Below are 12323 nucleotides of genomic sequence, written 5' to 3' on the forward strand. Positions count from 1 at the left end.
AAACATATATTAGCGACAGCGCGATGTTGTGATAGTAAATAGGATCTTAATATACTAAGCACATAAAACATCCGATATCACTCCGCACATATCAATGAATGATATTTGATAGCCTATGTATCAAAGAAAACATTGTAACCTACATAAAAAATAGCAAAACCAACACAAGGCGAATACCCAAGGTTTCACCACAAAACCGAGCAATTCCTAATAGTTTCGTTATCACCAAAGCCATCGCAGCAAACGACCTTCCACCAGAATGTGTCTAAAAGGTGTGACTACCGTCGCCGGAGCGCATTATGAATACAAACGCCACATTTAATATCACAATTGAAATTGAAAACGTCACGCGCGCTAGGCCGTTTTGTAGTTGGCGCGTTCGTGCGCGGCGTCCTAAGGATCTGTTGACGAATCATCTCGGAAGTCTGATCGTAAGGTGGAAGTGGCAAACGCACTCAGGCTGACTAGTAATTAGGTTTACGCAACCTTCGTGACATCGGCGAATGAATAATTAATCAAGAAATGGGTCACATTAGCATGCAGCGTTTGCCGTCTACCGCGAATGCTCTTGGGACGTTCGGAGGTTTTCAACGAATGCTTGCAGTTGCTCAACCGTGCGGCATACATAACGCCTGCATCCGTGACTGGCTTATGTGCCCAGGGTGTTAGCTGTTTATAAATACTATGTGGGGATTGGGTAAGGAGTTTTTAATCGACATTCAATGAGATTTTGAAAATTAATAACAGATACTTGTATATTATTATAGTCGCAACTAGGAAAATACAGTCTACAATAACAAAAATGATTTTACTTCTTACTTAACAGTAATTTGAACAAGAAATTCCTTACGGAGTGTATCTTATGATATACTGTTCCTCCTCGATGTCCTCTGTGCATTCTTGTTTCATCGGCATTGATAACGAGCTCAAGGGCTTTGGTGAAGAGTGGGAGGGACATGGCGAGGCACAACCTGGGAATTGAACACCGTGTCTCGTCAATGTGCCCATTTCGCCTTCGAAAAGTACATCATTTATAATTTTCTCAGCGTAACGTCTCTGATCTGGTTCAAGCCGGTTTAATTTTATAGCCCAGTTTTTAGATATAATATCAGTCTCGTATTCTCGCACTTTGGAATACTCGCTCTCTGCATCAACCTGAGTAGATACATGAGTTGTTTTAATCGGCTTTTCATTCGTTTTCCTTTGGAACGACTTCTTTAATATTAGTGAATGCGCCTGTAACAAAAGTAACACTAATAAATTTAAAATATTATTTATTTTAGTATAACCGAATGGTAATATGCAGATTTACACGTGCGCTTGAAATGTATTTCTTCTGAAGGAGCAATAAGAACCAATATAATGGTAAATCCTACGACCCGGCCAGCTCGCAGCTTTACGCAACTTTGAGCACCCGTGTAAACCTCGCACAAGGAAGTATGGTATGACGGATTTTGGGTGTTACAACACTCGATGACCGCGAACTTATACAAGCCATAACGAGCGCCAGTTACGCGACTTAGGAAAGTTTTATGAATTTACCAGTGTAAGAAAAAATATAGTTATTATACTTACATAATATTTTAAATAATAATTTCGAACAACAAAAAATATATATTTTCAAAAACAATATTATCATAACACATATCCAATAAAAACTAATGTACTAACTGAAAATAACAGTGACGTTGAGTTTTTTTATTTCTATATTGTTCAACAGTTATGTAACTGAATAAACAAAAACAATCTTATTTATTCGTCCATTTTTTTTATTTCTCTCAGTTATCGATAATCTATTTGGTTAACTTGGTAGAAACATAATATGTAGGTTCATTTCGTGCGCACGCATCCCTAGTTGGATCGCGTATAGAACGTAGCGGTGCACGTAAATACCGCTCCTCAGTCTTGTTTGAGGCGATGGTCACGCAGGGCGCCGCGCTGCGCCACGCCACGCTCATATCTCATTCAAAATATCAGTGACGGCGCCGCGTATATGTATATTATGCGTGCATAGACACACGCACACACTTGCATGCACCCACTACAAAATTGGGGCAGTGCAACTTATTTCTGCAGAAAGACTGCTTGTCTGACGTCAAGTCAGAAACCTCTGTGGAGATACCGTTTCGACAAATTTTACTAAGAGCCCATTTTTGGTTTACGTGATATATAAATAATAAGAAAATATTTTAATTACTTACCATGATTTTATAAGTTTCGTTAATGTCCATTTGATCAGCCAGGAACATCATGTCTTCGTAGTACCACAATACTGGTTTGGACTCATCATCACCAGAGGCGCCTAAATGTTTCGCCATTTTTAATTTCCTTCTTTGCTTATTAAAATTGGTTCTCAATGTATTTATTTTCCTTTTTAAAAGATCCTCCGTGAAGTCTGGCCGATATGTCTTCAAAGATTTAATCATTTCTTTGAGCGCCGCCGACCTTTTGTTTTTATCCAAATAGTACTTGTGTTTTGAATTCCATAGTACGGGCTGATCTCTATATAAAGATATTAGAGTTGATACGAATTCTCGCTCGATGGCTTTGTCTTCGCACGATGTCCACATCGGAACGCACTCATGGTCGGACACGTCCGCCATGATGGGTGGCGCGGCCGCGACTAAACGAGTCGAATGTCAATCGGCATTCGGCACCGATCATCATCAATCTTCGACTCGTCAATTGTTTAATGGGGGAGGAGAGGTTTAATAACGATGAATTTTAAAATTAACTCCTCACAATAAAATTGTATAATAGTATTAAATTATAATTAGGCAAGAAAAATAGCGCGACACGGTATGTGTGAGTGGGATTGTATAATTACTTGATTACTTGTTGTCAAACTAAATATATGTGCGTGTTTAGAGTTACTCGCTTTAGATTATTTACCAAGTATTTTACATAATGAATATAACGAAGAATTCAATGAAATAATTATTTTATATACACTTCTACTTTCCTAAATATAATGACATTGAACACGTAAAAAGAACCATGAATGTGTTCCCTGAATAAATCTCTCTTGTGATATGCTATCACGGAGCCCGTAGACAACTCTAGAGAAAAAATATAAACATCATTATGAATGCGATTTATTATATTAAATCTCGTAACCGTTCAATCATCTTAGACGATTATTATTTGTGAACGTTCAATCAAGGCATATATGATACATATGTCATTATTATGTTGATAGTAGCCAATGAGCGTTAAGTAACATAATAATAAAAGCCCAGTATTATATACTATACCACTGCCGGGCATGGGCCTCTTCTACTACTGAGAGAGATTAGGCCTTAGTCTACCACGCTGGCCTCGTGCGGTTTGGGATTCACATACCTTCAAAATTCTTATGGAGAACTTCTCAGGTATGCGGATTTCTTCACGATGCCTTCACCGTTAAAGCAAGCGATAATTCACAAAGAATACACCCATAACTTTAAAAACGTCAGAAGTGCGTGCCTTGAGTTTTGAACCTGCGGACTTTCTTCTTGGTAGTCCGTTCCACTGCCAGCTACACTATGGCGTTTATAAAGAAACGAAAACGAAAATTTGCAAGACCTCAACATATCGCCTGTCATGAATTCTATACGCAACCTTACTAGGTTTAACACAGAATAAAATAGTAGTTATTTCGACACTTAGATAGGTACCGCATTATTTTTTTAGTTAAATATTTTTTTTTCATTAAATAAAACAATATATAAGTATCGGGGACCTAGAAAAACCAATGGAGCTGAGAAGAAACACTTGGAAACTCACGTAGACTTTTGTTTTTTTTGATCCCACATTTGACACGTAAATTTGTTACTCGTAGAGTTTTCCTCAAAACATCTTCGTAACTCCCCATTAGTCATTACTAGACAGTTATGGTCTGCAGACGGTTATTGTGTGCCTTTTAAAAATGCTAATCCGGGGTTTTCTCGCCGGTCGCCAAGACAATACCTGGGAATCCACACCACACTTCCAACTGGAGTTTGGCAACGCGGCCAAGTTTTGGAAGAGGTTTTGATTATGAACGGCAGCGAAGTGATTCACTACAGTCAAAAATGTTATAGTAAGAATGGTTTATAGCTTTTTCATAAGTTTTTCGAAATGTATAAGACACTATTATCCTAAAAAAATAAAATATTCTTAAAAGGCATATTTGAACGGCATTCAATTAAAACTTTATTGCCTGGTCCTTAAAGAACCCACAAATCACAATATTAGTTTTACGCGCTAATTATTTTTATTTTTTTTTTTATTTTCAATGAGCAAAGTACATTGTGCTAGCTCTGTTGTATTATGTTATACAACACAGTGCTATAGTCAGGGTAATTAGCAGGCATTATGATCCCACGGAGGACGACGAACGCGATACAGTCATGCAGTATTATGTAAGAAATACTAGTACTTTTATAAAGCATAATCCTTTGACCCTTAAATCAAAATATGGGCTGTCATCACGTATAATCCTAAGTAAAATCTTCCAAACCCTAAAGCGTAGATGGTATTACCGGTGTAATTACGTACAACGCGTTATGATTACTGAACGCGCGTGAATCAGGAGCTCTCGATCTGTTTAATATCCAATTTGGACGCTACGCCCAATCTGCTGGATCTAGCACAACGTGAAGAAATAGTGGGAAACACATCTTCAAAATACTGTGGATGTTAAACCATTGTATATTGTTTAAACTGTGTTTGTAGCATAGGCCAACGACGGGCAATTAGGTCATTTAATATTATGTGGTATCCATAATCAATACAATTTCAGAAGTTTCTTGGATTCGTTTACAATTTTAAAGGAACGAAATGGGGATTAGAGAAAAAATGGGATTGTTGGGTTAGGTAGTTGGGTGGTGTATCCACTGCTCTCAACGCCGCTCCTCAGCCTAAGGCATTAAGAGTTACATCTGCTTAACGACACCAGATGCATCATCCTTTAGAGGAATACCACTTGCTTTCAAAACACTACCATATATGAAACCAGAGTAATATCTAAGCCTATGATCGGTAACATCTTGTATCTAAAGGACATGAGCGTAGTCTGATGTTATGTAAATTTGTTACTTTAAGTTCTGATTAGGTTAGAATAGCTGGAATGCCTTGCTCGTCAGTAAGTCAGTATAGAAATTGTTTATACAAATCGCATGCTTCCCATAAACAATTTTACGTGGCTTTGGTTTTCCCTAATTGATTGCATGTTTACAATAGCAACTTACCTGACCTCCGCAATGGGTAATAAAATTTTACATCACAGTCTATCAGTAAAGCAAACACTATAATTTATAAATAATATTTACACTAATATACTATGTTCACTAGAGATCTGTCCGTGTTAAATTTAGCCGGCTAAAAATACTTATACAAAATAAATCATTATTGCCTATGTTATTGTATTATTCAGTATCTCTCAAACGTCAAGAATCAAGCGCTAATATTGGTTCTTGACCTTTCTCCTATAAAATATAAAATGATAATGGCAGTACCCAGATATCCCATGTCGTCAAAACTACTAACAATATAAGGGTGTGATGGCACACATCACCGACAAGGAAGACGATAGGCACTCAAGAAGACGATGCTATTGCACCAATTGTCAACACGCAAAGAATCACTTACGCAAGGATCACACGGTATCATGGATCGTGCGGCACGCCATCGCCTCAGCACATACGTGCACACAAGAATTCACCATTGGTATTCTCCCCCGCGGTTCTTCGCCGCGATTATAATTGTAAATGCGTAGGGATTGCACATGCATACAGGGTTTTCCTTGCGTTTTTGGATTTGCATAAAATTTTTGGGCTACAGGTCGAGAGCAAAATATTGTCAGTCCTTGTTACCATAAGAAGCCAGAGAGCGTCACCATTTATCAGAACCAGCTAAGAATTCCAGGTGACTCTCAGCTTATTTGCAATAGAGTCCCTGAAACACCAGAACGTTTTCTTTCTTTGTGAAAATAGTAAAATACTGATACATTCCTTTAGAAATACTCACAATGAAACATAATTGAGAATACAACATCTCGAGTAGAGCGAATGTAAATCGAGATGCGGCGTCCACTCGACGCGCGCCGTCGCCGCTCTGCTCTGACCGTAGAATAACAATTCTGCAACGGACGTGTTCGGGGTAAAGTCCACAGGTCCAATTATACTGTCACCATTATAACACCTATGTGGGGGGAGTGTGAAGTGCACAAGTACCCACGCAATAGTGCATCCATATTTCATTTGAATGTCCGTGTGAACTAACTGACTAGAAGCTCCCCGATCGTTGCCCATTTATGCTACTCATCAGTTATTATAATAAATTACATTTTACTGAATGTTTACACTTTTCCGAGTGTATATAAAATAAACTGATTTAAGTGGAATCGGCAACGGAATTCGGCGGTATATCATTTCATATTGTAACGACCCATCTGGAGATGGAATTACCTTATAATAACAACGCAAAGAAGGACTTTTTGTTCTGTAAAAATACCCAACGCTACCGAAAAGGCTATTCGACCAAATCGAATACTTTCAATACAAACGCAACAATTACATTGCGCCGAGCCGCCGTTGGCAATGACATTGTTATAAAACACGATAAGATTTATGCTTATTTCACTATTGACAATGAACTTGAGTTCGTCGATAATATTGTTGCTGCGTTCGCATAAACCGCGGAATGTTATTGAAACATTGTTGGCTCACATTATAATGTGTTGAGTTGGAACGTCTAGAATGATGTTTGTGTTATAAAATTCAGCCTTCCAAATGTAAAACAATACTAATGGCTCCACAAAATAAACATCTGAATTTAATCCTTACATCTGTAGAGTATTACATGCTGTACTAAAGAACATACTTATGGATTATTATGTATCAGCCCGGACTATATAATGTGTGTCCGATATGGCGATAGCCTCGCCCCAACACATCATAGGATGGAATATGCAAGGCACAAAGTGGGTTGCGCCTCTGCCTACTCCTTTGGGGATGTAAGGCGTGAGGAAGTCTGCATTTATGTGTGTGTATACATATCGATTATCTGCAAGAAATTTGAAGATATATGACGTCTGTCAATACGCTCGAGTCCAGCGTGGCGGTCCAAGACCTAGACCCTCACAGCAATAGAGTAGGCCGGTACTACTACGAATACTGATCTCGCCGATACAATCACCTGCCTAGCAACGCTATCCTAAAGTATAAATTACAAGGCACGAAAATCGTCACATCATCGATCGACATAATTACAATAACAGCGGTTTCAATAATGTATAAGTTTAACCTCATGTCTAGCATAGTTTGACGCGCTATATAATAAAAACGTTAGACTATTTTCTGAATTTAATATAACAAAATATTATTATTTTCTTCATATACCAGATTTATGATACTACTTATGATATATTATATCGATATTGTTTAAACATATCATAGGCTGTCATCAGAGTTTAAACATGCAAACTCGCTACAGAGGTATACTCATTTTGTATAGCAGGAAGCGATTGACACGCCGATGGGTGCACGCGAATGACTGTTTCCGACTACGGCACGTGTCTCTGTTCGCGTAATGGACCCGATCAAGGTCGCACGCTATCACCGCGGTTTCACGCGCCGTGTGTGCATAAATTAATGTTACAGTACCAGACTTATTCAGGCCTTATTATTTAAAAATAAGAAAAACAACTATGTTCTTTCATTATTCCTGGATTAAAAGATCAACCATCGCAATATGCTACGTATATGGTCACGTAGCCGGTAGGCTGTTGACTGATATCTTGATTTCCATCTCAGAATGAAGATGTTTACGAGCCGAGATTCTATTGATAAGCAACGTTGTCGCCAACCGGACCAAATATGACAAATATAGCCAGCGGATAGTATTCTACCTACCCTTTCAGTGATACTGTAAGTTTATTAAATTAAATTTGTTTTTCAATACCAATCTCGTCTGAACAAGCTTATTAGCATGCAATGTGCCTACCTTCGGCGCCTGTCGCATTGGCAGTCATTTGACGCATGCGACGGGCTCAGCATATTGGTTTGTCTATTTTACTAGCCGTACAATATATTAGAGTAATTCTGGTTTTTCGCGTCATCACTCTTCAGGGATAATGTGACTTTAATTCAGTGTTCACAATGGTGGTCTTAGCAGACACGAGGCCCAGGCCGAGAGCAAGGTATCAAAAATTGATCTAGTGCCCGATTTGGTGCTAGGTGCTAAGGTAAACAATGTGGTTTAAAAAAGGTCCTGGTACCTTGCGAGGCCCCTGACGGTTCCCCGTTTCGCCCCCCATTTAAACTCGTCACTGGGCGTTCACAAAATTTTCTGAATGCGAGGAGTTTGCAAATTGTAATATATGCTATATTCAAGCTCGGAAGCTTTACCTTTATATATTAGCACGGCATATAATCAATGCTAATGAATCTCACCTATATTCAAATAAAATAAAATAATAAACCTATAAAAATGATAGCGTAAAATATTACAAAATCGTAATAGCAAATACGCATTTTCATCTCGGAAAACTACTGGTTCGTTACTCGTTTCTGATAAGTGATAAGCTTCGTTGCAATATCACGTGGTGTATAGGTGATAAAAAAATCAATTAATTCAATATCAATATAGATAATGATTAATAATGACATAAAAGGAATGCCGACGTTAATATTAATCTGATATGACGTATTTCATGTTACATTAATTGTCAATAGTATTCTTGCAGCATCCTGTAACTGCGAAAATGAGTTCCAAAGATCGAAATCGAAGATGTCTTGTCGGTGAACAAAAAAATGAGTTTGTCTTTGCTAGCATTTCAGCCTTTTTTGAAATACTATAGCAGTCTAGAGTAATGTATCGTCCTATAAATGAAAGAATATTCTAAAATGGTTCAGTAATTCCAGAGATTAGCCCCAACAAACAAACAAAGTTACAAACTTTACCTCTTTATAATATTAGTGTAGATTATTAAATTATTTATTACTAAAATGTCTTAATCTCATGGTAATGAATAATATACTTTTAATTGAAATTCAACTAATTTTCCGGATTCTATCGCGGTTTTTTGTATTTTATTTTTCTCCCGACGTTTCGAAGACTTTGCAGCCTTCTTGGTCACGGGGGGGACTGAGGTGTTGTTCATCTGTAAAGTCAAAGTTACAATATCTACCTACATTTTACAATTATGCAACTTTTTAAAATTTTAGCTGTTGGTGGTCTGATCTACGCAGAATGAGCTCACAGTGTCTTGAAGTCTGGCAGCCGGTCTTTTGGATTCCGATTTAATTAAATGTAGAACTGGATCCCAGGCTTGTGCAAGCTTCCAACCATCTTCCCTATTGAAATTAGGATGTTTTTTAATTTCAATAGCCTCGCGAATCATCCTGGGCAGGAATCGGTGTTCTTTGGCGAAGATTTGTGGCTTGTCTAGTCGCAGATAATGACTGGCGCCTCCTTCAGAGTGTTCAGCGACTGCAGACTTCGTCGAGCGTCGGTGTTTCACGTCAGCTATATGTTCTTTTACGCGGGTCCCTATATTTCTTTTTGTTTGCCCGATATAAGATAAATTAGTTTAATTTTAATGTCTAACATTCGCGTAAACATAAGAAATCAATATACTTTTAAGTTAATAATTTAGTTTTTAACAAAAACAAAATCTTATTACTATAAAATACAAGAATATATCATGACGATTACTTTGACCTAAGTATTGTTTTATTTATCAGAAATATACAGAGACCCATCATGAAGATTTATACATGGTATTTTCCTTTTTTGGATCTGTTAACCAGTTGGCATTTTGCGGCGTCTTCGCCGGCAGCGAACTGGTCGGACCTCGGACCTGTACTTAACCTGATCGTAAAATCAGGAATCCAGTGAAGATAATATTTGCGATTTAAACGCGTTGGTTTCCATAAATATAAAGATGCTACACATATAACTATTGTAAAAACTGAGAACACAATAATATTTAGGTAGAAATAAATCATACAGTTTTGGGACCTTTAGGTGTTCTTTATTGCCTTTTACCCCAAAAATATGGTCGTAATGGCGGCAATAAATGCCATGGCAGCCGCAAGATGTGCATTTATATTGTAAGCACGTGATGGGCCCTCACAAAGGCAGCTCACGTTGGATCTTCCCAATTTCTTTGTGAACATTTTGCGAAGTTTTCTGAGCACGTGAACACGCGACGTGACTGGAAAAGTTTCCAGTGAAACTCCTTAAAAATCTCACGAGGGAGCTACGTGAAACCAACAAAATTATTAAACTTCAATTGTGAACGGCAGGCCTGGAATTAGATTACGAGGATGTATTCAAAATCATATTCTAACTTGAGTCGTGTTATGGTAGAAATGGCATGACGAATGTCTTGCCAGAAAATAAAACTTGTAGTTTTATTCATAAAATTGTTTGATTTTAATACAATTAGAATTGTGCGTCGTAATATTCAGTGTCTCATGCTTGCAAGCGCAATACAAGGCGGTGTTGCTGTGTGCTTATCATAAGAGCGGACGGTTTGCTCATTGCTCACTGCGCAATCATTCAGAAAACTATAAACGCCGCACACATAATACTTACCGTATTTATCCGACAACCAATTTACAACCCTATCCAAATTCTCAATTCAAACCTTCCGCAAAAATGAGCACAATAAAACATCTCAACTGGGAGGTCAATTCTCCCGGACGTGTAACTGGCGACGTCTGCGGCCCAAAGTGCCGGCCTTCTGCGTTCCGTGGCCGTGCATAATCCATAAATAGAATTAAACAAACGTGACGAACTTCGAGAAAGTTTTGCGGGCATGCTGTGATTTTTAAAATCTCGTGCCGTGGTGTCCAAGATTTGTTGTTTTACGATACATATTAAATTTGAAGGCTCTAGACGCGACTGACGCTTGAAATTTAAATGACAATAAATGTTTTTGCTTTTTAACAATGTCGCAGAATGCTAATGTCTTTTGCGAGGAAACGAATGATCGAAAGTTTTGCTTTGTTTCAGGATTTTGTTACGAGAATAAAAATGTCCCACTACTGATTTTACCCTACTCTTAAAGAGGAACATGCAGTGCCTAGCTTGTTAGCCAGCAATGTACACCATATTTAGAGCTTATCTTTTTAAGATGTACGTATTATTTTTTTCATTTAAATACTCTAAAAAGGAAAATATAAACTTTTAATTGAATAAACTGTTTTTGTACTATGAAGAGATAAAAGCTTATTGCGAGATTTACTCAATCCGCGACTCTAAAGACCCTGGTATAACAAAATTTCTAACCAATTGTCCCATTATTGGAGCCTGCAACTATTCTTAGATGAACACCCTAATCTATGCCACATTATGAATTTAAAATTGCTGTGAGGGCGATATAGTCTCCACCGTGTGAAATTATTTTTACGACCGATAGAAGTTGTCTAAAGTATAAGTTGATATTAAGTAAGACACGACCCCACTAAGTCTTACCGTTTAGCCGTGCAGTAGCACAACACTCCTAGAAGGGTTGAAGGCAGATGCCACTTTATCCATAATTTAGGAAAGCGTAAAAAATAAACAAGTTTTCGAATGATGTCACGTCGCTAACCATACATTTTCATTCAAAATAAACGTGTATGCAAAATTTCATCTCAATCCGTTGAGGATTACCGCTTTAAAATTCAGTTGCAAGATTTTGCCCAAACATACACACATATAAACATTGCAAGTTAACTAAAGGTTGTAAAAAGTATACCACAATATATACGACAACACAACGTAATATTCCTTTAGTAATGTAAAATAAAATCGTATTCAAAAACCAACATATAAATCCAATATGATGTCCATAATTGCATTACAAACAAAACCTTGCCAGTATCAAGGTGAGGCGCCTCTACGAGGAAGATGGAGGTGGCGTGGCGGGAGGGACGGAGGAGGTCGGCTGGGAAGCTGCGCAGGCGCAGGCCATCGACCCGGTCGGCGACCGCGGGGCGTGCCCTTCGCTGGGCCCATTGTAACCCAGGACTCGATTAGAAAGTTCAAGAAAAAAAACACAAAGCACGCCCACACGAATTCCCAGTTGGTAACAGCTTGGTTGAAACACCGTTATGTAAGTGTAAACACGAAGTGATGTTACGGACGGTTACCTTCCCACGGGTTTGTGTCCTGGAATCAGCTGTCGAAGTTATTGATGATGTTCGTAATAAAGTGACAGATGTTATTCTTTTGGGAACTTTGTTACTGTTTAAGCAACTGTGGGATAGTAACTTCATACATCATGTTTAAGTAACAAAAATATCATCAGTGATGTGTGATTTATTTCTAAGTTCAAAATTACTTTTGCAAATCGCTTTTTATCACCTCGT

General features: G+C 38.0%; 1 protein-coding gene across 1 annotated transcript; it reads right to left on the reverse strand.

The window, feature by feature from the left end:
- Positions 1 to 792: 792 nt before the first annotated feature.
- Positions 793 to 2636, reverse strand: LOC115446146. The gene is made up of 2 exons (XM_030172706.2): positions 2202 to 2636; positions 793 to 1236 (listed from the first exon to the last, which is right to left on the reverse strand). Exons 1-2 carry the CDS (start codon positions 2601 to 2603, stop codon positions 847 to 849), a joined length of 792 nt encoding a protein of 263 aa, XP_030028566.2. The 5' UTR covers positions 2604 to 2636; the 3' UTR covers positions 793 to 846.
- Between the last annotated feature and the right edge of the window lie 9687 nt (positions 2637 to 12323).

Source organism: Manduca sexta, chromosome 11 (assembly GCF_014839805.1).
Source record: "Manduca sexta isolate Smith_Timp_Sample1 chromosome 11, JHU_Msex_v1.0, whole genome shotgun sequence".
In the NCBI taxonomy this organism is placed as follows: domain Eukaryota; kingdom Metazoa; phylum Arthropoda; class Insecta; order Lepidoptera; family Sphingidae; genus Manduca; species Manduca sexta.